Genomic DNA, 26,721 nt, shown 5'->3' with positions numbered 1-26,721 from the left:
GCCAGGGTGACAGAGCGAGACTCTGTCTCAAAAAAAAAAAAAAAAAAAAAAAGAGAAATAATGTTGATGCATCACCTTCTATGGCATAAGAGAATATATAGGTTTGGGTTTTTTTTTTTTTTGAGACAAGGTCTTGCTCTGTTGCCCAGGCCGGGGTGCAGAGGCATTATCATAGCTCACTGCAACCTCAAACTCCTGGGCTCAGGGGATCCTGCCACCTAAGCCTCCTAAGTAGCTGGGGACTACAGGCATGTGCTACCATGCCTGGCTAATTTTTAAATTTTTCTTTTTGGTAGAGATGAGATCTCGCTATGTTGCCTAGGCTGATCTCTAAACTCCTTGGCTCAAGGAATCCTCCTGCTTCCGCCTCCCAAAGTGCTAGGATTATAGGTGTGAGCCACCACACCTGGCCTGTATATAGTATTTAACTATGTTAAATATATATGCATAGAAAAAAAAGACTAGAAAGAAACTTGTCCAAATATTAGTAGTGGTGGTTTTTTCTGGTGGGATTATGGGGAATTTTTAATATTTTAGAAAAATTTTTAAAGTTTCTAAAATAAACATGTTTTTCTTCTATAATAACATTTTTAATTAAAGGAAGAAAAGGCATTTAAGAGCAACCTGGTTTGCTGGAGTCTGCCTGCTGCCTGTTATATCCCAGCACTGGACGTGGGCCAGGCCAGGAGATCAGGCAGACGCCCTCCCCTCTGCCCAGGCCGGTGCCCACTTTGTTCCCCTGCCCTGATGTATGTGGCTGTGTGGTCCCCATGGCTTTCCCCTCTCATCTAATCTTGGGCCTTGAGCTCCCTTATCTTGGGCAAACTCACTAATGAATGATGACACCCATAGGCCAGTGAGGAGATGTGGGTCAATGCTGAGATGGAAGAATGTAATTAAGGAGCTTCTCACTATAAATAATGGACATCGAGCTTCACAATGTCTATGCTGCACGCTCATGTAGACTCTCCTCAAACCCTAGTTTACAGACGAAATAAACTCACAGGAACTCTAGGCATACATCTGTCTGTCCCTGCGTAGGCATTCATGTTGCATATTTGTGTGTCCCCAATCCACTGCCAAGTTCTATTAAATATTACCCCCTAGATAGTTCTCCCATCTGTCCACTTCTTGTCATCAATAGCACCACCTCACAGTCAAGCCCTACAGCAATGGCTTCCTAACTGGTCTCCACCAGCCCTTCTATGCCCTCTGATTCTCTTTCCATACAATAGCCAGGGTGATCTTTTGGAAATTTAAATCTGAACATGTCACCCTGCCCAACCACCATTGCTTAAGACTCTTCAGTGACAGCCCAGTGCCCTTAGGACGGAGACAGAACTCCTCAACCTGGCTTACAGGGGCCCTTCTTCTGACTCATGGCCCACTTTTTCCTCCCTCCTCTGTTCCAGCCCCACTGGCCCTCTCTTAGTCACTTGTACTCACTCCCATCTCCCTTCTGCCACAGGGCGTTTGCATATCCTCTGCCTGCTGCCAGGCCTATCCTTGCTGGCCCCTGTACCTAGTTAACTCCTACTAATCCTTCGGAACTCAGTTCAAATGTCATGACTCTCTAGATTACACCCTCACTAGACATTCTTATAACACCTCCTACCTTTTCTTCAAGTCACTAAATGAAGTTGCAGCTTTACGTTCATTTGGTTAGTTGATTAGTGTTTATTTATTTTCATACTAGAGCATAAGTTCCATGAAGGCAGGGACTATGTCTCTTTTGGATCACCAATCCCTAGTGGGCATAATGATTGGCAGACTAGGAGAACTCACAAAATCCTTGTTAAATGAGTTAGTTAATGAATTAACAAAATCCAGTGACACTTCTGATCTGGTTCCTTTTCCCGAAAGGGCTCTCAAACCCTCTGGAAGATAGGAAATAGAAGAGGGAGGGGACTGTCATAATAATGTCCGCTGGTCACAGAATGTTAGAATGACAGCTGAGTCCACAGGCTGCATGTTAGAGGCCTCCCTCCTCCTGCTCATCTCTGCCCTCTTCCAAAGAGGGCCAGGAAAAGAGCCACCATGGTGAAGCAGTGAAGCCTGGGGCCAGCCTGTGGCAACCAGAGCCTCACCAGGAGGCAGGGGGAATGGGAAGGTAAATAAAGGAAGGAAGGAAGGAATGTCTACTGAGAAGGGACTCTGTTTGGATGCCACGCTAAATGTTTACAGGAATCAAATCATTTTGTCTTCCAAACAATTCCATTTTGTAGATGAGAAAACAGACTCAAGGAGGTTATGAAACTTGGCCAAGGTTATAAAAGCAAGGCAAGCGAAACTGAGTTTCACCCCAGATCTGCCAGCCTTCCTTCAAAGCCCCGGCTTCCCCAGGCTGCCATCCTCAAACACCTCCCCCACCTTGTTAACTTAGGGCCCAAAGTTCCATCGTTAAATACTCATCCATTGGCCTTTTTCTAAAGCTCTCTTTTACAAGTCAATGTATGTTAGTTGAAGTTGATATGTTGGAAACAGAAACTCGATATCATAAAGGCAACCACTATAAGACCTAAAAGATGTATATAAACAAAAATCAGAATGTGGACAGTAAAGGTGACGAGGAGTTACTGTGAGTGAGTTAATTTCTCAGCCTTCATATTGAGGAGACAAGAGATACTGTCTAATTGACAAATTCAGAAAGATATTACATAAAGATAATAGTGATCACAGGAGAACTGAAAACAGAAGCTGTTGGTGGGGGTTGCCTCTGGGAAGAAGAGAGAAACCATCATTTTTCATTTGTTTGCCCTTCAGAACTGTTTATTTTTTAAAAAATTAATGTTCTATTCTGTAACTTAAAAAACATCCTAAGCTCTTTACATATCAGAAAAAAAAAGTTGAGAAATTTCTCTTACAAAGGACTAAACAAACAAAAATAGCCTACCTTTAGAATGCGAGCATGTTTAGAAGTGTAATATTAGTCCTTGACACCTGGGTATAAGTTAGGTCTGCTGATTTTGTCTGTGTCAGGAAGTACCTGAATGGGGTGGGGGGGGGGGGCCGTGTCATGTGATAATAATGTGGTTCCTAAGCAGTTGCTTCAGGGGAACAGGCAGGTAGACTGGGCTTGATAAATTTGCCTTTACAAGCACACAGGGCCAGGCTGACACATTCAGACACACCCAGACACGAGGGGGCACTGGTCCCACGAGGGCCATGGTAACGACCCTCCAACTCCATCCACCAGCCAAGACTCTGCCCGTAGCAGGGCTGTACTTTGAACAGGACCCCCTGCCAGCCAGGGATCCTGCTCCTGTGGGATCTGTCTGACCACAGCTTCAGAGGGGGCCAGAGTGGATCCAGTCCCAGGAAGGTGGGATGCAAGGGGGATCTCAGGTAAGAGCAACCTCAGGTCCTGTTCCAGAGCTGGCCACAGAGCACTGATCGGAGGCCTGTACCCCTTAGGACCCAAGGGCCTCTTCCTCCTCCCCGGGCAGGGCAGCCTCTTGACCTTTGCTCGCCTGCAGTTTATGTCCCTTTGGGCCCAGCAGCTGAACAAAGGAAGGCTGGGCATGGCTCTGGAGTGCCACTTGCTGGCTGGCCGTGAGGAGCCAGGAGACTGGCATTCCCAGCACAAAAGCCCTGTTGATCTTTGACCCCCACCCCTCCCTGGGAGCCTTGGCCCTCCTCCTGCCTTCCTTTCTTCCCTGCTGGCCTCTCCCTCTGTTTGCTGTCTCCTCACTTCCTTCTGTGCCCTTCCTCTGACTGGCACGTTTTCCCAGCCTCTGGCCCAGTCCAATCCTTCCATGCTGTCTTCAAGCCCTGCTTCCTGCACGTCTCCCAACCCAGACAAGGAGAACCCAAGTAAGAAGGTCCAGTGGGCTTCTGGGAGGAGGAGAACATCATCCACAGACTCAGAGTCCAAGTCCCACTCAGACCCCTCCAGGGTGTCCAGGTCCCGGAGACCCAGCCGACTGACAGTGAAGTACGACTGGGGGCAGCTCCAGCGCTGGCTGGATACGGAGCAGTGGGTGGATGCTCAGCTGCAGGAGCTCTTCCAGGTGGGTAGCTCGGGGGACAGCGGGGACAGTTGTGGGCCCAGGGTTGGCCGAGGGTCTGAGGGAGAGGCTGCTTAGAGACCTGCACAGGAGCTGGAGGCTGGTGTGAGAGGCTCCCATGGACAGAAAGTGTTTCCCAGCAGGTGGGTTTGGAGTCTGGAAATCTGCCTGGCTTTGGTTTTGGCTGTGCCTCTAACACTCTTTGTGATCTGGGGAAGGTCTTTTAACATCCCCGAGACTTAGTTTCCTAACCTATAAAATGGGGCCATCAATGCCTGTTATATCTCCTTTGTGGCACTTTGTGAGGCTCAAATGAGACAGAAGGGAAAATGCTTGGTCAGGCTATTTTTCTTTATGTCTTTATTTACTCTTATCCTCAACACACATACATGTCTAGAGCTACATTTTCCAATACTGTAGCTATCAGCCACATGTAGGTATTTAACTTTAAATGAATTAAAATTAAATAAAATTATTCAGTTCCCCAATCACACTAGCCACATTTCTAGTGCTAAACAGCCCCATGTGGCTAGTGGCTACCACATTGTCAGCACAGATACAGAACTATTTCCATCATCTCAGAACGGATGGTGCTGGGCTAGAATGTTAGAGCAACCAAAGGGGAGCATTAATACCCTTGAGCCTGGCTCTGACTGACTCCCCTTCAACCCTACCCTGGGAAAAGGACGGGTCTTGGTCCCTGGTCACAGGAAGTGGCATTTTCTTACTTAGGTACCTCCAAATATGGATCCTAGAGTAGTAACAACTGCTGTTCTAGCAACAAGAATAACATTTCAGTACTTAGCTATGTGCAAGGCACAATGCCAAGCACTGACATGCGTTATTTCATTTAATCCTCTCCACAACTCCATTAGGTAGGCACTGTTTTACAGCTGAAGGAATGGAGGTTCACAGATGTTAAGTAACTTGCCCAAGGTCACACAAATAGGAAGCCATGGGACCAGGAGCTGCAGCCAGAGCTCTGGTTGCTGAGCTTGAGCACTTATTCAAGCAGCCAGTGGTACTCTACACTTCAAATACTTAAGAAAAAAAATGCTGGTGCCCTGGCTCCACCTTAACTGAATTTAAATATGGTGGGGTCCAGACATTGTGTATTTTTTTAAGCTCCACAATTAGTTCTATCATGTGGTCAAGCTGAGAACCACTGCACCAAGCCAGAGTACCTGGAGTCCACCTTGTCCACAATATGTGGTCCTTGTTTCTGCTTCTTGTTGACTCAGGTCCTTGTCTTTTGGGGCCAGCAAAGGCCTGTGATTCTTGTGGGTAGGGCCTGTCAGTAGTCCTGTGGTTGGGAGTGGGGAAGAGTAAGAGATGTGGCCCAGTCCATTTTGAGGCTCATTGGGTCATGTGTCAGTTTGGTCCAGGTGTTAACCATGTCCCCTGCAGCATCCTAAGCCCATTCATGGAGAGGAGCCCATACCCTGGAGCTAGGAGCAGGAGAGGCAGACTTTGTTGGCATGTGTCTACTCTGACCTTGTGGGACACCTCCACTGCCTTTCCTTAATTCCAGCACTCCCCACTGGATCAATTTCAATTTCAGATTGTTTATTGTGCACTTGCATGAAAAGTCTCATATTTCAGGTACACCAGGGCAAAATACTTCCAGGTATCAGAGAAAGACAGCAGCTAAAGAACCTTGTTTTGTAAGATAAAGGTGGAGGGCGGGAAGCTGTACAATATAATAAGCCCATAACATTGGAAAACAAGACATGTGGGAGGACCGCTCCCAGGCAATGACCGGAATAAAATGCCTGGCCTGTGGTTGCCATGGCAATTGTCCAGAGTTACCAGGTGACAGTTCCTCTCCCAATCCCTACTGTTTTCAGCAGGAAGCAGTGAAGTGGCTGGGGATTCCCCAGGTGGCTGGTCATCTAGGGCAGAGGTCAAGGCAACACAGTCTCCAGCCTTACTCTGCTCCAGTTCTACCTTCACAGAGCCCCTCCTCACCCACCAGGGATCTGCCCCATACACCCACGCTGGACAGCATCACTGGGAATGGTTCTAAGGATGCCTCACTCTACTGTGTAACTTAATGGGACCAACCTTCTTTTGTTAGAGGGCCCTGTCTCTTCTCCCTGGATGTACAGCCTGGTTTGGGGTCTTCAGAGGAACCAAGTCTGGGAATACAAACAGACTTGGGCTCCTGGAGCTCCTGTCGTCCAGAGGTAGAGTGTGGATTTGGCTTCTAAGCAGCGACTTAAATACCCATGAGTTTCTCCTATTTTAAGGAGACCCTCATTTAACAACATCCCCCTCTCTAGTTACCATCCCCTATTGCTTTCTTTTTTTTTTTTTTTTTTTGAGACAGAGTGTCGCTTTGTTGCCCTGGCTAGAGTGAGTGCCATGGCGTCAGCCTAGCTCACAGCAACCTCAAACTCCTGGGCTTAAGCGATCCTACTGCCTCAGCCTCCCGAGTAGCTGGGACTACAGGCATGCGCCACCATGCCCGGCTAATTTTTTCTATATATGTTTTAGTTGTCCAGATAATTTCTTTCTATTTTTAGTAGAGACGGGGTCTCGCTCTTGCTCAAGCTGGTCTCGAACTCCTGACCTCGAGCGATCCACCCGCCTCGGCCTCCCAGAGTGCTAGGATTACAGGCGTGAGCCACCTCGCCTGGCCATCCCCTATTTCTTGTCTCCTTAGAGCCAGACTGCTTACAGGATTTGTCCACACTCACAGCCTTTACTTACTTTTTTCCTTCCTCTCACCACTTAATCCACTGAAGTCTGGCTCCTTCTCCCACCATTCTGTTGAGAGCTCTGGCCGAGGTCACCAATCACTGTGTTGGGGGTAAATCTAACGTCCCCATCAGCAGGGAACACTGTTGACCATCCAGAGTTTTGAAACATTCCTTTCCTGTAGCTTCGATGACACTATCTTTTTCTGGTGCAGCTGGCATTTTGATACAACCCTTTTGATGTGGTGACATTTTCTTTTTTTTTTTTAAGAGCCGGGGTCTCACTTTGTCACCCGGGCTGGAGTGCAGTGGCATCATCGTAGTTCATTGCAGCCTCAATCTCCTTGGCTCAAGCAATCCTCACACCTCAGCCTCCTGAGTTGCTAGGACTACAGATGCGTGCCAGCACACCTGGCTAATTAAAAAACTTTTTTTTATAGAGACGAGGTCTTGCTGTGTTGCCCAGGCTGGTCTCAAACTTCTGGCCTCAAGCAATCTTCCCACCTCGGCCCCCCCAAAGTGCTGGGATTGTAGGCATGAGCCACTGTACCTGGCCTGATATGGTGACATTTAAGTAATGATCTATCAAACTTTCAACTGTAAAAAAGTATTGTCAATGAATGTGTGAAACAAACATTTGTTGATTCATCTGAGCCTTACTCCATCGCTGATCCCCATGGTGGAGAGATCAGGAGGAAGGGGCCTCGTGTGGGGTGGAGGTGAGAAAGGGGGTCAAATCAGGTGGTGTCTGGCAGAAAACCACCCTATGTAATACAGAGTCACAAGTTTACCCGCTTGTTCATCCCAGTAGGGGTTGTTTTGTATACCCGCTTATTTCCTGAGACTTCAAAAAATACTTGAGGGAAAGAATATTTGGACTGTGACATGAGCCTACATTCTCAATACCACACAGCAGTAGCAGTCTTACTCTCAGTAATACGCATACCTCATATTCAATATATAGTCATGCCTCGATTAACGATGGGGATACATTCTGAAAAATTCATCATTAGGTGATTTTGTCTTTGTGTGAACATCATAGAGTGCACTTACACAAACCTAGGTAGTATAGCCTGCTACACACCTAGGCTATGTGGTCTAGCCTGTTGCTCCTAGGCTACACACCCGCACAGCATGTTACTGTATTGACTACTGTAAGCAATTATAACACAATGGTAAGTATTTGTGTATCTAAACCTAGAAAAGGTACAGTAAAAACACAATATAAAACATAAAAAATAGTACACCTTATAGGGCACTTACCATGAATGGAGCTTACAGGACTGGAAATTGCGTGGGGTGAGTCAGTCAGCGAGTGCGTGGTAAATGAATGTGAAGGCCTAGGACATTACACCACTGTAGAATTTAGAAACACTGTACACTTAGGCTACACTAAATTTAGAAATATTTTTCTTCAATAATAAATTAACCTTAGCTTACTGTAACATTTTTACTTTATAAATTAAAAATTTTTTTACACTTCTTGACTCCTTTGTATAACACTTAGCTTAAACCACACATTATATGGCTGCACAAACATATTTCCTTGCTTTATATCCTTATCCTCCATGCTTTTCTCTATTTTTAATCTTTTTTTTGTTTTTTACTTTTTAAACTTTTGTTGTTAAAAGTGAATATGCAAACACATACCTTAACTTAGGCCTGCACAGGGTCAGGATCATCAATATCGCTGTCTTCCACCTCCACATATTGTTCCACTGGAAGGTCTTCAGGGACAGTGACGCTCAGGAAGCTGTCATCTCCTATGATAACAATGCCTTCTTCTGGAATACCTCCTGAAGGACCTGCCTGAGGCTGTTTTACAGTTAACTTTTTTTTTTTATAAATGGAAGGAGTACACTCTAAAATAATGATAAAACATATAGCATAGTAAATGCATAAATCAGTGACATAGTTTATTACCAAGTATTGTGTACTGTACGTAATTGTATGTGCTGTACTTTTATACCACTGGCAGTGTAGTAAATTTATTTACACCAGCATCACCACAAACACATTGCTTTGTGCTAAAACATTATGACAGCTACATCGTCACTAGGCAATAGAAATTCTTCAGCTCCATTATAATCTCATGGGATTACCATCATATAATACAGTATATCATTGATCAAAACATCATTATGTGGTGCATGACTATACATAAATTGACTGTCATAAATGATATAACAGTGGTTTTGGAAGCAGGACTGATACTTGTTTAGAGGCAAAGTTCTAATCATTAGAGTATATCTTTATTATTCTGCCCCACCCCCATGCCCCTTCTGAGATTCCAATTACACATATGTTAGACTACTTGACATTGTTTCACAGATCACCAAGGCTCTTTTCCTATCTGTTGTTTCCCTGTCACCCCAGGTGTTTTTGTTGGTTTGTTTTTGTTTTGCCTGTGCTTCATTTTGGCTATTTCTTTCTATATATCTTCAACTGATCTTTCTTTCTGCAGTGGCAAATACACTGTTTATTCCACCCAGCAAAGTTTTTGTATAAAGTATTGTATTTTTCATCTCTTATATTTTCCATTTCTCTCATTACTGTGTTCATGTCTTCTTTGCCTGCTAATTCCATCATCTGTGTCATTTTGGGATCTGCTTCTATTGACTGGTTTTTCTTCTAGTTGTAGCTCACATTTTCCTCCTTCCTGGCATGACTGCTATTTTTTTTTTTTTTTTTTTGAGACAGAGTCTCACTCTCTTGCCTGGGCTAGAGTGCCATGGTGTCAGCCTAGCTCACAGCAAGGTCAAACTCCTGGGCTCAAGCAATCCTCCTGCCTCAGCCTCCCAAGTAGCTGGGACTACAGGCATGTTCCAACATGCTTGGCTAATTTTTTCTATTTTTAGTATTTTTAGTAGAGACGAGGTCTCGCTCTTGCTCAGGCTGGTCTCGAACTCCTGACCTCAAGGGATCCTCCTGCCTCAGCCTCCCGGAGTGCCAGGATTACAGGCGAGAGCCACTGCACCTGGCCTAATTTTTTTTTTTACAATTTTTTTTTTTAAATGTGGAATGCTTCACAAATTTGTGTGTCATCCTTGCGCAGGGGCCACACTAATCTTCTCTATGTCATTACAATTTTAGTATATGTGCTGCCAAAGCAAGCACATGACTACTAATTTTTCATTGGAAACTGGACATTGTGAATTTTATGTTTAGTAATTGGACTTTTTAAAAAATCTTCCTTTATTTAATTAATTTATTTATTTTTGAGATAGCCTCGCTCTGTTGGCCTGAGTAGAGTGCAGTGCTGTCATCATAACTCACCACAACCTCAAAATCCTGGGCTTAAGCTATCCTCCTGCCACAGCCTCTCCAAGTAGCTAGGACTGCAGATGTGCACCATGATGCCTGGCTAATTTTTCTATTTTTAGTAGAGACAGGGTCTTGCTCTTGCTCAGGCTGGTCTCGAACTCCTGAGCTCAAGCAATCCTCCCACCTCAGCCTCCGAGAGTGTTAGGATTATAGGTGTAAGCCACTGTGCCCAGCTAAAATCTTCCTTTAGTGGGTATTTGGCTTTGTTTTAGTAACCAGTTAAATTACTTAGGGTTTAGTTTGATCTGTCTGAAGCTTGTTTTTAAGCTCTGTTGGGGTTAGTCTAGAGTAGCCATTAATCTAGGGAACAATTTACCCTCCTAGTAAAATATGACCATTTGAGATGTGTACTGAATTCCTGCACGATCAACAATAACTGTCCACTCTGGTTAGTTGGAACTTGATTTGTCCCCAGTTCTGTATGAGGTCTCAGAACTGTTCACGTTGGTGCCTTCAGTGCCTTGTAGTACCTGGTCTTGTGAAGTTTTAGTGTGTGGATATGCACCTTAGTATTCAACAAGATTCAAGAGAACGCTTATGCAGATTTCTGGAGGTCTCTTTCTGCACAATTCCATCCTCTCCAGAACTTTGTCCAGCAACTTCCAGCCACCTCACCCTCCCTGAACTCTGTCCCATCAATTTAGCAGGACCATTATGCTCTGTGTGGGAGCTCCATCTCTGCTCTGTGATCTGGAAATTGCCTCCAGGAAGAAATATAGGGCAATTATAGAATTTACCTCTTTTGTTTCCCTCCTTTGTGGGGTTACATTCCTGAGCTACCTCTTATCCACTGTGTGAAAACATTGTTCATATATTTTGTCTCGTTTTCTAATTACTTATCTTGTGAGAATAAATCTGGACCCTGTTACTCCACCATGACCAGACACATAAATATCTGATTAACTATTACTCAGCCTTCAGGTCTCAGGTTAGAGATCACTTCCTCTAGAAGGCCTGAACCCCAGGCTTGGCTAGGTCCCCCTCTTATGTGCTCCCATGGTATCTCATCAGTGTGCTGATCGTCCTCCATTGTAACTGTTTTGCTTATCTGTATCCCTCAGGAAACTATTAATAGAAGCTTTTCAAGGGCAGGATCATGCCTGTTTCACCATATAGCCCCAGCACTTGTCACAACACTTGGTACATAGCACACACTCAATAAATAGGCATTAAATACTGAGTGAATACTGAGTAGGATAAGCTAGAGATCAAGGAAGCAAAGGGGAAAATCTAGCTCTTAAGGTAAAAGGCCTAACTTAGGCACTATTTATTTTTAAAAAGGTATGGAAAGATCAAAAGTGTTAACAGTGGTTACCTGTTGGCAGTGGGAGCAGTGAGAGGGTAGATGAGATTTCTTTTTCTTTTTTATTTTTTTCTTTCTTCTTTCCTTTTCTTTTTTTTACAAAGTCAACTTTATTGAAGTATAATTGATATAGAATAAAATTTGCCCTTTTGAAGTGTACATTTGGATGTGTTTCACCATATGTAACCAGCACCCCGATCAAGATAAAGGAACATTTCTTTTATCCAAAAGCTCCTCAAATAGCGCTAACTTTTAAACATATTATATAACTTAGTTACCTATTATATCTATTTTTATTATATATACTTGACTTCCACTAATATGTAGGCTCTTTGAGGGCAGGATCTTTGTTTTGTTTACTGAAGTTCCCAAGTTCAGAGTGGCAGGAAAATAGTAGCCACTGGACACATATGTGTTGAATAGATTCCCAAGGATCTATACCAATCAAATGGAAAAGGTGAAATTCTCAAACTAGTGAAAAAATGCAAAGGCAAATATAAAATATTTGTCTAAGTCAGTATGGGAAGAACTTGCTAAGCATTAAAAAGGAAAGAAAAAAAGATGCAATCCAAACTGGAAACTACCACTAGATTCAACTATATAAACATGTACACCTATTTCCCCAAACATACCACCCCAACACACAAAAAAATTTCCATCATATGTAGAATGCTAGGGTTAATCTAGTAATTTAAAAAGAAAGACTTACTAAATCAGTAAGAAAAATCTGAAGAACCTAATAGAGAAATGGATAAGGTAGCAGTTCTTGAAGTGTCGTCTGGTGATCCATGAGGGTTCCCAAGAGTCTTTCAGGGGTTCTGTGATTATTTTCATAATAATACTAAGATGTTGATGGCCTTTTTCACTATTTTGACATTTGTGCTGATGATGCAAAAGCAATGGTGACCTTTGGCATGAATCAAGAAAGTGGCACTAAATTGTACTAGTAGTTGTGTTTGTTCTTTACCACCACGTCATTTTCACTTAAGAAAGTCTTTGATGAAGCAGTAAAAAATTATTAATTTTATTAAATCTTGAGCTCACATCTTTTTTAACACTTTTATTTTTTAGAGACATCTTAGGTTCACAGCAAAATTGAGCATAAGGTACAGATATTTCCCATATACCCCTGCCCCCACACATCTACAGCCTCTCCCACTATCAACATCTGGCAGCAGAGTGGGACATTCGGTATAATCGATAAAATTACTTACATTGACATATCATTATCACCCAAAGTCCATAGTTTACATTGGGTTCAATCTTGGTGTTGTACATTCTATGAGTCTGGACAAATGTATGATGACATGTAGCTACCATTACAGTATTATACAGAATAGTTTCATTGCCCTAAGAATCCTCTGTGCTCTGCCTAGTTATCCCTCCCTCCCCCCCAACTCCTTGCAACTACTGATCTTTTTACTACCTCTAAAGTTTCACCTTTTCCAGAACATCATATAGTTGGAATCATACAGTATACAGCCTTTTCAAATTGGCTTCTTTAACTTAGTAATATGCATTTAGGGTTCCTTTATGTCTTTTCATGGCTTCATAGCTCGTTTCGTTTTTGCACTAAATAATGTTTAATTGTCTGGATGTACCACAGTTTTTTTACCCTTTCACCTGTTGAAATCTTAGTTGCTTCAAAGTTTTGGTAATTATGAATAAAGCTGCTATAAAACATGTGTGTGCAGGTTCTTGTGTGGACATGTTTTCATCTCATTTGGGTAAATACCACAGCATGTGATTGGTGGATTATATGGTAAGAGTATGTTTGGTTTTATAAGAAACCACCAAACTGTCTTCCAAAGTGATTGTACACTTTTGCATTCCCACCAGCAATGAATGAGAGTTCCTGTTGCTCCACATTCTCGCCAGCATTTGGTGTCAGGGTTTTGGATTTTTGACATTCTAACAGGTGTGTAATGGTGTTTCATTGCTTTGTTTTAATTTGTGATTCCCTAATGACATATGATGTTGAACATCTTTTCATGTGCTTATTTGCCATCTCTGTATCTTCTTTGGTGAGGTGTTGTGTCTGTTCATCTTTTGTATTTTTTTTTTTTTTTTTTAGAGATGGGATCTCACTCTGTCTCCCAGGCTGGAGTATAGTGGCCCACTCATAGCTCACTGCAGGCTCAAATCCTGGGCTTAAGCAATCCTCCTGCCTTGGCCTCTCTAGTAGTTATGACTATAGGTGTGTGCCATGATGCCTGGCTAATTAAAAAAATTTTTTTGAAGAGGTGGGTTCTTGCTATGTTGCCCAGGCTGGTCTTAATCTCCAGCCTCAAGCAATCCTCCCATCTTGGCCTCCCAATGTGCTGGGATTATTAGGTGTGAGCCACCATGCCCAGCCATTTGCCCATTTTTAAATTGTGCTGTTCATTTTATTGTTGAATTTTAAGAATTCTTTTTATATTTTGGATAACAGTCCTTTATATGTCTTTTGCAAATATTTTTCTCCCAGTCTGTGGCTCATCTTCTTATTCTTTTAAGCTTTCATTTTTATTTTTATAAACACTATTGTTTGATTTTTTTCAATGACTATAACTTTTTAAAAGTTTTATTGAAATATGATTCATGTACCATACAATTCATACACTTAAAAGTGTACAATTCAATGGCTTTTATTATGTTCACAGGGTTTTGCAACCATCACAATCTAATTTTAGAACATTTTATCCCCTAAAAAGAAATGCCACCCCCATTAGCAGTCATACCCCATTCCCCACCACTACCACTTCCAGCTGTAGCCAACCACTAATTTACTTTCTATCTCTGTAGATTGGTCTATTTTGTACAGTTCATATGCATTGACTCATACAATGTGTGGTCTTTTATAACTGGATTCTTTCACTAACATGCTTTCAAGGTTAATCCATGTAGTAGCATGAATCAGTACTTCTTTCCTTCTTATTGCCAAATAATATTGTATGGCTGTAATTTATTTTATTTATTCATTTGTCAGTTGATTGACATTTGGGTTGTTTTCACTTTTTGGCTATTATGAATAATGCTGCTAAGAACATTCATGTGCAAGTTTTTGTGTGAACTTTTCATTTCTCTTGGGAATAGACCTAGGATTGAAATTGATGGGTCAGATGAAAACTCTATATTTAACGTTTTAAGGAACTGCCAAACTGTTTTTCAAATCAGCTGTACCATATTACATTCCTACCCACAATGTATGTAACTTTTGACATTAAACATGGACATTGCTTAAAGAACCCTGGTACTGTTACAGGTAGAACATAGTAGGTGTTCAGTAAGTTTGTTGCATAGAAAGCTGAACGGGCATTCTGAGCAAGGTGAGAAGTCTGAACATGGGAAATCAGAGGGAGATGAGTTGAGTCCAACAGTAAACTTCATTCCAGCACCATCTGGTCAGGCCTCTCTGAGCCCCATGTAATTTCCAAATAGGATCAAGCAGCCCCTTCTGAGCCTGAGATTGACCTGGAGGCTCTCATGGAACTATCCACAGAAGAGCAGAAGACTCAGTTGGAGGTAGGATGAAGGATGGAGAGGAGGGCTTGGGGCTGGAAGCTGGGCTTGGGCCAAGGGGAACCCAGAAACCTGGGCTCTGCATCCTTGGATGTAGAGAACCAATTTAGAGGGGAGAATTTTTGGGAGACTGAGTGGGGGCTTGTGGCTCGGGGCTTATACTCTGCTCTCTCTTACCCAGGCCATTCTCCAAGACTGCCCTCGTGCCACAGAGGTAAGGAATGTTTCGCTGATCTGGGAATAAGGGCCCCAGTGTGGGGAGGGAGCTAATGAAAAGGAGTATTTGAAAGGAAGTCTTGGCCCTGGGTCCTTCTCCCTTCCTTGGCTCTGGGGAGATAGGGTCGGGGGAGATTAGGAGGACAGTGTGGCAGTGGATGTGACCCCATGCCTTGATTCACTCTTGTTTCTTCCTTAGCCTTTTATCTCTGAGCTGCTCGGTGAACTCAAGAAACTCCGCAGACTCAGCCGGCCTCAGAAATAACCCTGAGACTATCTTCAGCAGCCTCAGTGCTGCCAGGCCTGCCTTGAACCTCCGGATCCCAGCTGAGAGGGAAACAGCTCCTTCAGACACAGACAAGGAACATGGAGGACAAGGAGGGACATTTTGTACACCCCTAGTGTATGTGCAGTCACAGCTGGTTTCTGTCAGCTGGGCTCTCTGGGAGCCAATCATGGCTGCTGCCCAATGCTTTCCTTGGCAGCCAAGTGGATAAAACCTTCAGGAGCCCCAGCTAAATGGAGTGTGGAGCCTATCTGTGCTGAGGGACAGGGCGAGGGAGAGGGTGAAGTGATACGCTAGAAGGCCAACATTCTGAGTCACTAGAGGCTGTACCCACACACCTCATCCATCCATCCATCCAAATAGGCCTTGAGAATTCAAAGATGAAGGTCATGGCTCTGCTTCACAGAAATTACAATCTAGCAAGGCCCAGAGGCCAAGCAGAGGACATCTGGCTGAGACACACAATATCTTGGCATCACCAACAAGAGGGTTCTCAGTAGCAAAGACTAGTTTCGAATCCCAGAGAGGAGGTAACAGGAAACACCTAGCTGGATCTGGGGGCATCAGAAAAGGCTAAACCCTCCTCCACCCACAAATGATGCAGAAGGCCTTAGGCTGAGGACTCTTTCTGGAGTTGGTTCCAACCAACAGAAAGAAAAAGCAGAAGCTATGCAGAGGGTGTAAATCGTACAGGCTGAGAAGCCAGGGGTTGGGTCAGGGGAGTTGCCGTAAGTCAGATACTGAGTCTGAACGGCAGGTAGGTTGGGATGGGAGCCCTGGGACGTGGGGTTCTGCACGAGAAAGGCAGTAAAGCAGGGCACGTATGCCTTGTTCCTGAATGTATTGTTTGAGTAGCAGAGAGGCTGAGAAATCCAAGATGTTGGGGCCTGTGGCTAAGCTGGACTGCCCAAAGAAGGAAGCACAGTTCAGGTGAATGAATATTCATGCTTACTTTGTATGAGGACACCTTCCTGCCTGGTGAAGTTTATTGGATAGCTCAGCCTTTTCTCTCATTCCACAGGACTGTGCTTATAGCTTACTCTGCTCTTGCCACCTCTCACAGGGCTCAGGCTCAGGGCCCACAGAGTTCTAGACATAAGAGAAGCTGGGCCCAATGAACCAATAAAGCAGATACTTTATTAGATCCACTAAGTGCCAGGACAGGGTCCTGGGCCCTGAGTGAGGTTACACGGCTCATCTGAGATCAGTCTGGTCTTTCCCCATCATGCTTCTCATTCCCCCTCTGGGCTTCTAGTAGGAGGGCCCCTACTTTTCCTTCCCCCGGCTCCTCGAGTCATCGTCTCAAATGGAGACTCTTTTCTCTTTCCAGGGATACGGAGGCTCAGGAAAGGGTGTATCCATCAGCAGCAGGACAGTCAGACATACTCTCCCACTGGACACCCTGAGGCTGGGCCCAGAGCTGGGTGCTCCGGCCTGTGGGACTGCCTTTCTGGGAGGACCAGTTTCTTCAGTGTTCTCAGCTTACGTGCAGGGGGCGGTAGGCAGATGTCTGGTGCTCTTTAAGATCAAAGGCATCATGGCCCTCCCTGTGGAGCAAAGGGATGCAGGTCAGGGATTCCAGGCAGCCCTCCAGCCCTCCCGCAGGACATGCTACCTGCACCCACCGGAAGCAGCGGACACAGTAGAGGTCTCCGTCACAGCCAGCACAGCGCAGGGTGGCATCTTCATTGCAGATGCAGCACCAGGGGAGCTCCTCTTCCTCAGCCTCAGGCCTGGGGTCCACAGCCTGGGCCTTTACGGACCAGAGAGGAATGGGAGAAGTAAGGCACCTGATGGTGTGTGGGAGGCTGCCATAGGAGCTGTCAGCCAAGCAGGCAGACTGACTGTGGGCAGCCTGGGGGATCTGTCTGGGGCTTTTCTCACCTCAGGCTCTGCCCTGTAGGCTTGGGCCCGGGATCGGGAAGCTGGCTCCGCGGGGATGTTAAAGCCACTTGCCTCATCCAGGGCAGCTTCTTCAGTGAGCTGTGGACAGGGCAGAGAGGTAGCACTCTTTGCTTCAGGCCCAGCCCCACCCCCACCCCCCACCCCCCACACTCACTCCCATCCAGTATTTGTATGCTATGTGGCCTTAGCTTCTCAACTCAACTTCCTGGTCCTGCTGCCTGGGGCTGCTGATTCCCCAACTCAAGAGACCAGGGGGCAGGCCTGGGTCACAGGGACAACGTGGCCCCAGTGAGAACAGCACCTGCAGAGTGACTGCCCATTCAGCCCCAGAGTAGAGGCAGGGTGAACAGGGCCAGGCGAGAGGTAGAGCAATGAGGCAGCAAGACACGAGGTGCTCGGGTAGGTAAGCCAGGGCCAACCTGCTGCAGGACTCTCTGGATGGCTGTCTCCTCATCCTCATCATCATCACTGTCTGGGAGGTGATAGTCCTGGAGGGTCACTTGAAGAAGGAGAGATAAGAACAGGGGAAGGAGAACTGAGGGTGAGAGATTTTACCCGAGTGCCTGCCCTGGTGCCTCTGAGAACTGGTTCAGTTCCAAGGGCACTTGTTCCAGAGCTTGAAGCCTCTTCAGCCACTCTCATCAGATCCTCTCCCGCACTGCCCAAGCCCTGAAGGGCTGGGGGGCATCTAAATGGACTGAAAGTCCCCTGGCCCCCTGATGGCTGCCACTAATTCCCCATTAGCTGCTGTGCCCCAGTACCTTCCTTGTGGCTCTGGGCAGGATTGAACAGGTCTCTGGGCACTAGGACCCCCAGCAGCTACTCAGCTCTGGGAGGGAGAACTTGGCCTGGGAGCGACGGGAGGCCTTGACCAATGGACATGAGTGAGTGGCTGTTTTCCAGCCTTTACCTCTATCGGGGTCCTGTCCCCGCAGCACGGCCAGCCGCTTGGCAAGTGCCAGGATCCGCTCCTGCCTTGTGTTCTCCTCTCGCAGCTCAACTGCTGCCTCAGCCAGCAATCTGGTTTTCTCCTCCTCCAGGGACCAGCTGGCCTGCCCCTTGGAATTAGTGCCCTGGCTCCCTGGGCCACCCTGGCTCAGGTCATTCTGGAGAGAGGCAGCTGCAAAGACTAACACAGTCAGGGAGGCAGAGACAGTTCAAGATCTTTCCTCAGAAGCCATTGAGCCCATGTCTTAATTCTTTTCTAACCACAGATCATCAACTGTTTGCCTAGCACTAGCACCTATGGTTTATGTTACAAATGAAATTTGTATGTCCTCCATTTTTCCAAAGTAGTAATCTTAGACATGCCCTTTTCAACCACATCCATCCCCACCCACCTGATACTCTGGCATGCTGCCCTTCACGTGAGTGGCCATGGTTTGAGAATCACTGCCCTAAAAGGATGAGGATATGGAGAGGCCAAGGTTCAGCCAGTCTCTTTGCCTTTCAGGGCTGGAATTAACATTTCCTGGGAGCAGCACAGAAAGGGTATGAAGGAAGCTGAAGTCTTGTATATCACTGGGCAGGAAGAATTTTACAAGAGTAGGTGTGGCTCTTATAGTCACCTTCAGTTCAGAGTTTCAGAGCAAGAGGTTTGAAATCACAGCTTTAGGTTCAAGTCCTACCTCTGCCACTTAATAGCTGTGTGACCATGGTCAAATTCCTTAAGCTCACTAGGCCTCAGTTTTTTCATTTATAAATAAGGATAATAATAGTACATACTTCATAGGATTATTGAGGATATTCAATGAGATTATGTCTCTAAAGCAGAATTTCTGAATCTTAGTTCTATTGACACTTTGTTGTGGGAGGCTGTCCTGTGCACTGTAAGATGTTTTTTTTTTTTAAGACAGAGTCTCACTCTGTTGCCCGGGCTAGAGTGCTGTGGCGTCAGCCTAGCTCACAGCAACCTCAAACTCCTGGGCTTACGTGATTCTACTACCTCAGCCTCCCGAGTAGCTGGGACTACAGGCATGCACCACCATGCCCGGCTAATTTTTTCTATATATATTTTTAGTTGGCCAGATAAGTTTTATTTCTATTTTTAGTAGAGACGGGGTCTCGCTCAGGCTGGTCTCGAACTCCTGACCTCCAGCGATCCACCCGCCTCGGCCTCCCAGAGAGCTAGGATTACAGGCGTGAGCCACCACGCCCGGCCTGTAAGATGTTGAGTAGCATCTGGGCTTCTACCCTGTAGATGCCGGTAGTATCCTCCGAGTTGTGACAACCAGAAAGTCTCGAGATATTGCCAAAAATGCCCTCGGGCGCAAAATCATCCCTTGTTGAAAATCACTGCTCTGAAGCCTTCCAAATAGCACTAATAGAATTTTTTATGATGATAGAAACATTTCGTATCATGTTCTATATCTGTGCTGTCCAAGGTGGTAGCCATTAGCCTGTGAGGCTATTAAGCATCTGAAATGTGGCTGGTACCGCTAAGCAATTAAATTTTTAATTTCATTAAGTTTTAATTAAATGCAAATAACTTCTTCCTCCTTATCATCATTGCAGACGATATTCACTGAGCACTTACTATAAGCCAAGCACTTATTGGATTATCTCATTTACTCCTCATGACTTCCCCATGAGGTAGTTTTTACCATACATATCTCCATTTTACAGATGAGGAGAGTTTAAGACTTAGACTAGTCAAGTAACTTGCCCAGGGTGACACAGCTAATACATAGTAGAACTGGGAATCACCGTCTGATTCTAAAGCCCATACACTTAAGCCAGGCTCACACTGGCTCCCTTTGGAGTAAGCACTTAATAAATGGTAGTTCTTATAATGTTGATCACTCTCTCATTTATGTTCATCTCCCATCTAGGGAAAGAGGTAGGGCAGGTCCCTGGGGGAGCCAAGTGAAGGCATTACCTGGGCCTCTTCGTTCCCAGCTTTCATCAATAGCCACCTCAGCTGTTAGCTGCGTTAGCAGATCCTGTGCCTGCTGGGCCTGGGTCCTGGTGTCTGGTGTCTGATGTGCCTGCCCAGAAGAGAGGGAACCTCAGTGGGGAGCAGGGTAGGCCAGAGCAGTTCAGGTTAGGGGTGGATGTCGAGGAGTTCTCAAAGCCCAAGCAAAGGGATAGATCCAGGGCCCACAAAACCAGGTAGGTCTGCCAGTCCTCAACAGGACTGGGGTCCACTCTTTCCTGCCCTACCCAATCCTGCTGCTTGTCCCTGGTTCCTTGGCCTGGCAGCAGGCCTGAGAATCAGGAGTTAGGGGTGGGAGACTTTGCCAACTTCTGCAAAGTACAAAGTACATGTATCTGGACTTATGCCAGGTCAGTGCCCTAGGACCCCCTTTTCTCCTAAGCCATAGCACTCACCAGATGGGAGGTCTGAGAAGGTGGAACTCTGTCCTGCAATGCGGCAAGCCGTGCTTCCATCTCCTGGGTAGAAGGGATGGAACCCTGGGGTTCATCCTTCAGTGCAGCCAGCCGTGCCTCTATCTCTGCCTGCGAGGCTACTAACTCTGCAATTGGAATGGGGGGAGCCTTGTAAGAGCCAGAGGAATCCCAGTCCCAGAAGCCCCACACAGTCTTTTACTCACTGGGCTTGTTCTCCTGGCGAAGCCGTGCTAGGCGCTCAGCTATGACCTGGTCTTGTTGGGTCAGTCCCTTGCTCTGGGGAGTGCTGGGCTTCTGCTTGGCTTCCAAAGCTGCCACACGCCTGGCAGGATATGAGATAGAGTCTCTTGACTAAGGAAGAAGGCAGAAGGAATGGAGGTACCGACTTACCTACTGTTTCCCATTCAAATCATTTCTAGGCATCTAGGGAGGCCTCCAGTGGGCAATCTTCTGTGGCCCTCGCTCATGTCACCTTGCAGCCCAACCCAGCTGACCAGCCAGAGGGTATGGCTGAAAGGGCAAGGTCTATCAAGTGCTTTTTCTGAGTAAAGGGCTGATGAGCTGCTTTCTGAGCCCAAGTGGGCAGTCAGGAACCTGAGAGGTAGGTATTCTGACTCTGTGCTCATCTGATCTGGAGGCCAGGAGGATGGTCCTACCCCATGGCTCTCTTGTCCCTTCCCCATCCCAATTTGTCTTTTTCTCTTCAGCACTTACTTCTTATAGTTCTGAGGTGGTGACCACTTGGAGTCATTGGCAGAAGAAGACCCGCTATAGAGAAGAAATCTAGTGTCAGAAGTCCTGCCATCCTGCCAGTCAATGCCTTCCACCCCAAACACTTCCTGGGCTGACTCTAGCCACAGGGCCCAAGGCTGCGAAGGCTGGCCAGGTGCACACTGCCACACTTGGCTGAACTTTCACCCAGATCCGCTTCTCACCTGGTCAGTACCTCGTGGCACTGCTTGCAGACTTTCTGTTGGGTGGTTCCAGTCCGAGGCACTGCTGCCCTGAAGCTGAGGCAGCCAGAACAGAAGGCCCGGCCACAATTCTTACAGCCGTACTATAAGAAACATGAAGCAGGAGGATCCACCTCTCACCCCCTCCCCGGCAAGCTGCTCCCTGGGACTCTCCAAACACATAAAGAAGGTACTGAAGTTGTGACCAGTTGCTGGGAAGAGGAAGAGGAGTGGGCCCCTAAGGCCTAGGGAGAGACAGGGGCAGAAGGTAAAGCAACTCCTTGGTTTCCAGTCTCTTATTCTAATCAAATAAAGCTTTCTGCAAAATTCCCATGCTTTATACCCTGTTTTCAATTCCCCAGCACAGGGGTGTAGAATACAGATAGGTAAAGCCCCATGCTGCAGGTCACTGACTCTTCAACAAAGGAGAATCAGAGAGAGTGAAGAGCCCATGACTTCTCTGCTCTAGCAGAGATGGAGGGAGGCTTGGCTCAGGATGGGACGATAACAATAGACTCCATTTATTAAGTACACACTGTGTGCCAGGCGCTAAACTCAGCACTTAACATTCATCATCTGATTTAATTGTCACAATTTACACATATTATTTTACTTATCCTGATGCCCACCATTATTATCCCTATTTGCCAGGGAGGTTATATGACTTGCCCAAACCAAGGTCACCCCATGAATAAGACAGCAGAGCTCCAATTTGAACCCTCACTCCAAAACCCTGGTTGCTAAGTGCTACACGTCCTGCCTCCCTACGCACTATTAATTCATCCCATCTGGGCCCCATTATCTCCTGGTCTGATGCCCTGGCCACAACGGAGGCAGAAGCCTGCAGTTTACCAGAGTAACTTGGAAGGTCTGTGCTGAGGACAAGAGAGCCTTTGCCCTGCTGCCCTGGGAGCAGGAGTAAATTTGGTAATCTAATTCCAGAGACCTGGGAAACGGAGGCTGCGGGATGAGGAAGGTTTCAGAGCAGAGAGAGTAACCGGCTTGGTGTGATAGACACCCGCGCTGCAGGGCGGAGAAAGAAACAGCCGGATGCTACACTTGACCCACAGAAAAAACACAGCTTTTCAAAAACGACAGCAACACTCTGGCTCAAGCCTGTATTTCCAGCACTTTGGGAGGCCCAGGCAGGAGGATCGCTTGAGGCCAGGAGTTCAAGACCAGAAATGGAAGCTGAGGCTCAATGAGTTTATCAAAATCTCACAGCTGGAAAAAAGCTGTAAGACCAAGTCTTCAGACTGCAAGTCTTCCCTCCACTCCGCATCCTCCCGGAACCCTCTATCCCTGGGGGAGAGAAGACTCGCCTCCTTCTTGAAGAGGGTGAACTTGACAGCGCAGCCGTAACACCGGCTCTCCATCGTGGCTCCCAGCGTAGCAGAATCGGCAGAGCTAAGGTCTCGTCGGCCAGATCCAGGGCCCTAGGACCCTCACCCAGCCCCGCCCTGCCCCACACGCCCACTCGCGCTGTCCGGCTGCGGCCTCGGGCGGGGAATCCGGACGCTCCCCACCCACAGCATGAGAAAGGCAGCGGCGGGGGCAGGGGCTGCTGGGAGTCGTAGTTCACTCACGACTGTCGGCCTCCTTCTGAGTCAGTCAGGCCTGACTCAGAACACGACAATTCCCAGGGGGCTAAGCGCCACTCACAGCCGGCAGTCCTCCCCCACGCTTAGACTCTTGGGAGTTGTAGTACGCATCCAGTCAGGGTTGGAACCATGGCGGTGACCAAGGAGCTCTTACAGATGGACCTGTACGCCCTGCTAGGCATTGAGGAGAAGGCGGCAGACAAAGAGGTGAGAACGATGGCGAGGAAGGCTGATCCTGAGAGGCCTGGCGGCCCTTCCTGTCCTGGCGCCTCACTCGCAGCTGGCACCCACCCTCCAGGTTCGGTTGGGCCCTGGGCGGGGAGCGAGGGTCGGCCCCATGGCCTCAGCAGGCGGGCTCTCAGACATTCTCTGGACAGTCTGAGGGTCTCACGAGAAAGGAGGGCACAGAGGACTCCCCGCGCCGGTGGCCATGCTCTCCCTGTGCTTCCTGTTGGGTAGAGGCCGCGGGGCGAACCTGTGAGGGAACGCTAGCCTCCTCTGCGCCTGCGCAGTCCCAGTCTCGGCTTTTGCTTCTGTCTTGATTGTGGCTAGTTCTTCATTTCAGGCTCTCCTTCGGGCTGTTTTAACTCCACTTGTAGCCTAAGGAAGAAGAAAGGTCAGCTCTCAAGGCTCCTCCACTCCCGCTTCATGTCCCCTTGCTGGTGTGTCCTATGACCTTGCTGTCTCTGTTTTATTTTCCTCTCTGGCCCACTGACTCTTTTTCAAGTAGCAGATGCTCAGGTGTTGCCCTTCTCAGCATGTGGTAGGTAGTGGCCAAAAGCAGGAGGCTCAGAGGGTAAGGCCGGTGGCCTGGAGTTCTGTACTACCTTCGGTATTGATAAAGGTGCCAAGGGGTGAAACACTTACCAAGCTGGATTTAAGATTTCTGTTATTACCCCTGGATCATGGTGGTGGTTGTAATCATATATGAAGGGAAGGTATTCATTGGATGAAAATTAATCCACACTAATGCTCCTGTACTTTTGGGCTGCCCTGCTTATGGAATGAGTGACATTTTGAGAAGAGGAAGCTCTGGGGCAGAAAAGCAGAAAGACCCAGAGGACTCTTGAGGAGAGATGCTGTCAACCTGCACAGAAATGTCTGCTGCAGCTGCAGCTGAAATCAGAAGTGGCCACAGGATGTCTACGGTTCACCAAAAGTCTGCTCCACCTTTCTCATAAGTCTTAATATTTTGATGCTAATAATGCCTAACACCTGTATAATGCTTACTGTGTGCTGGACATTAATCTTAAGTGCTCTACATGTGTAAATTGCTTAATTAGTACTTTATTAATAATGAGAAACTATTTGGGACATTTACACAAGACCCAGCGAGTGCAAAATCTGGAGTTTGGAACCCTGAAGTTGAGAACTCCTGAGGAAGGCAATTGGGAGCCATTGATGTATATATTAATCAGAGAAGTGACATAATTAGACTTTAAAGAAAAATATCCAACATCAGTATGCAGAACGGACACTGGTGAGGGGTGAAGGAGCTGTCACTAGAAGGTCAGATGGGGCTGGTGACAAGGCAAGAGACCAAGGTCTGAGCTGGGCAATGGTGGCTGGGATCCAGTTCTCTCACTTAGATGACGTAAGGGATATGTGTGAATGCTCTTTATAAAAGGTAACAGGTGCTGCTCCTGCCTTTTAGTAGGGGAGGCAAGATTCACGCACAACTATAATACAAGGCAATCATGGCAAGATCCTTAAGAGGGATGCAAAGTATGTGGATGTTCAGAGTAGGCGAAGATTGTTTTTAGTTTGAGAGAAGGGGTAGGGGAAGTAGAGAAGGCATTTGAGGCTTTGAAAAGTGGGCAGAGTTTGGACATGGGAAGATGGAGGAAGGGCATTCCAAGAAAGAGGAGAGTGTGTATAATTCAATTTATCTGGAGCATAAGCTAAGAAGAAAGAGTAAAAGAAGATAAACGTTGAAGAGTAGGTGGCATCTTCAGAGAGGCTTACCTATTCTCTTTCATAGCAGCCCATTCTCTTCCTTTCCAGCACTTATTTCCATTTGCACTTTGGATACACTGGCTGGCTTCATGGTAATGGACACTTTTTAGTAGAAAGCAAGGGAGACCTAGGCCCTGGTGTCCCTTCTCCATGGTTTAATACCTGTGATAGTGTCTAGGGCAGCAGTTCCCAACGTTTTTGGCACCAGGGACTGGTTTCATGGAAGACAATTTTTCCACAGACCAGGGAGGGGTGAGAGGAATGGTTTCAGGATGATTCAAGCACATTACATTTATTGTGCACTTTATTATTATTACATTGTAATATATAATGAAATAATTGTACAACTCACCATAAAGCAGAATCTAATGCTGCCACTGATCTGACAGGAGGTGGAGCTCAGGTGGTGATACAGCAAGCGATGGGGAGCAGCTATAAATACAGATGAAGCTTCACTTTCTCACCCTCCGCTCACCTCGTGCTCTGCTGTCCAGTTCTTAATAGGCCACGGACTGGTGCTGGTCCGCAGCCTAGGGGTTGGGGACTACAGTTCTAGGGGAACCTGGAGGACCAAGAAATATTTAAAGTGTATACAAGGAAGGCCTCCTAAACTTCAGTTGTCTGACCATATAGCCTAGGAGTTCTTAATTTAGCCTCTATGGAAAGGTTCCAGGAACTGGGTGAACCGCTGAAATCATGTATAATATTTTTTGTGTGTTTATTTTGCAGGAGAGGAAGTAATTTTTATCCAAAAAACGTTAAAGAAGACCTGACCTAGGCAAAATTCCTTGTGTTACTGGTGAACCTGAAGTTCAGAGAGGGTGGTTAGTGACAGAATTGGAATTAGAACTCAAATCCCCTGATGCCCACCTCAGGTCTGTGCTCCTTCCACTGTGTCTCCCTGGCCGTATCCAGCATCGTTCAGTGGTAATGATGAGCACCAACACTAAATTTAACCTTTGTTCAGACCACTTCTGTGAATTCCAAATCCATATATCCATCTGCCTATTTGATCTCTCCACTTAGATGATTCATAGGGGCCCAAATCTCACTACATCCAAAATTGAACTCTCGAACTTCTCTCTCCAAACCTGCTGCTTCCTTGGACTTCTCCATCTCAGTACATGGCACCACCATCCATCCACTCAAGCTAGGAACCTGGAGTCCTCCATAACTCCCTGTCCTCTCACCCCTGCCATCTAGTCCATCACCAGGTCCTAATGAGTCAACCTCCCAGTAATTCTCAAACCTGTTCACTTTCTCCATTTCCACCACCACTGCTGCAGCCCGAGCCCCCGTCCGCTCCCAAATGAATGTTTAGAGTAGACTGCTACCTTATTGCTCTGTTTCCACTCTATTCCGTTCTAATCTATTGTGCCTTTCCAATCTATTCTCCTTACAGAAAATGGAATGATCTTAGTACTCCCTTAAAATCCTATTTAGCACTTTTTATAAAATACTCAATAGAATTTCTTACCCCTTCATACATGCTTTTCCCTCCCCTCCCCTTCTGTTAATATGGTTTGCTTTTATTTATCCTTCAGAACTCAGTTTAAACAGCACCCTTATAAAACAACAACTCAAAGTACTGGGGGAAAAAAAACGTACCCTCAGAGAGG

General features: G+C 46.3%; 3 protein-coding genes and 1 non-coding gene across 6 annotated transcripts in view; 2 read left to right on the top strand and 2 right to left on the bottom strand.

The window, feature by feature from the left end:
• The first annotated feature begins 540 nt into the window (after nt 1-540).
• On the top strand, nt 541-15,570 carry PPP1R14D (protein phosphatase 1 regulatory inhibitor subunit 14D). The gene is made up of 4 exons (XM_045535663.1): nt 541-4,010; nt 14,754-14,837; nt 15,016-15,048; nt 15,250-15,570. The coding sequence occupies exons 1-4, from the start codon at nt 3,756-3,758 to the stop codon at nt 15,313-15,315; spliced, it is 438 nt and encodes a 145-aa protein (XP_045391619.1). The 5' UTR covers nt 541-3,755; the 3' UTR covers nt 15,316-15,570.
• LOC123631129 lies at nt 9,717-9,823 on the bottom strand. The gene has a single exon (XR_006733002.1). It is a non-coding gene; the product is annotated as a U6 spliceosomal RNA (small nuclear RNA).
• Nucleotides 15,571-16,451: 881 nt separating the features above from the next.
• ZFYVE19 (zinc finger FYVE-type containing 19) lies at nt 16,452-23,606 on the bottom strand. Its single transcript, XM_045535157.1, has 11 exons — nt 22,868-23,606; nt 21,528-21,649; nt 21,307-21,360; nt 20,796-20,914; nt 20,572-20,717; nt 20,120-20,228; nt 18,152-18,370; nt 17,661-17,740; nt 17,221-17,319; nt 16,962-17,089; nt 16,452-16,883 (listed from the first exon to the last, which is right to left on the bottom strand). Exons 1-11 carry the CDS (start codon nt 22,919-22,921, stop codon nt 16,814-16,816), a joined length of 1,200 nt encoding a protein of 399 aa, XP_045391113.1. The 5' UTR covers nt 22,922-23,606; the 3' UTR covers nt 16,452-16,813.
• DNAJC17 (DnaJ heat shock protein family (Hsp40) member C17) overlaps nt 23,235-26,721 on the top strand; it is a 34,400-nt gene continuing 30,913 nt past the window's right edge. For 2 of the 3 annotated variants that reach the window (XM_045535417.1, XM_045535246.1), the window contains exon 1: nt 23,237-23,353. In XM_045535417.1, the coding sequence (XP_045391373.1) occupies nt 23,276-23,353 (78 nt within the window). In that variant the 5' untranslated portion in view covers nt 23,237-23,275. Of the gene's footprint in view, nt 23,354-26,721 lie in introns of all 3 variants that reach the window. The other variant, XR_006730850.1, reaches the window with a different exon arrangement.

This window comes from Lemur catta, chromosome 1 (genome assembly GCF_020740605.2).
Source record: "Lemur catta isolate mLemCat1 chromosome 1, mLemCat1.pri, whole genome shotgun sequence".
Taxonomy (NCBI): Eukaryota; Metazoa; Chordata; class Mammalia; order Primates; family Lemuridae; genus Lemur; species Lemur catta.
Note: the sequence above shows the minus strand (reverse complement) of the source record. Positions and strands in the feature narration are given on the sequence as shown.

Excerpts from the sequence above, each read along its gene's own strand:
- PPP1R14D (XM_045535663.1), top strand. The coding sequence starts at position 3,756 with ATGCTGTCTTCAAGCCCTGCTTCCTGCACGTCTCCCAACCCAGACAAG. Across the intron at positions 4,011-14,753 it reads AGCTGCAGGAGCTCTTCCAG|GATCAAGCAGCCCCTTCTGA; the intron begins GTGGGTAGCTCG and ends ATTTCCAAATAG. Across the intron at positions 14,838-15,015 it reads AGCAGAAGACTCAGTTGGAG|GCCATTCTCCAAGACTGCCC; the intron begins GTAGGATGAAGG and ends TCTCTTACCCAG.
- ZFYVE19 (XM_045535157.1), bottom strand. The coding sequence starts at position 22,921 with ATGGAGAGCCGGTGTTACGGCTGCGCTGTCAAGTTCACCCTCTTCAAG. Across the intron at positions 21,650-22,867 it reads TCACCCTCTTCAAGAAGGAG|TACGGCTGTAAGAATTGTGG; the intron begins GCGAGTCTTCTC and ends TGTTTCTTATAG. Across the intron at positions 17,741-18,151 it reads GGGACAGGACCCCGATAGAG|TGACCCTCCAGGACTATCAC; the intron begins GTAAAGGCTGGA and ends TCCTTCTTCAAG.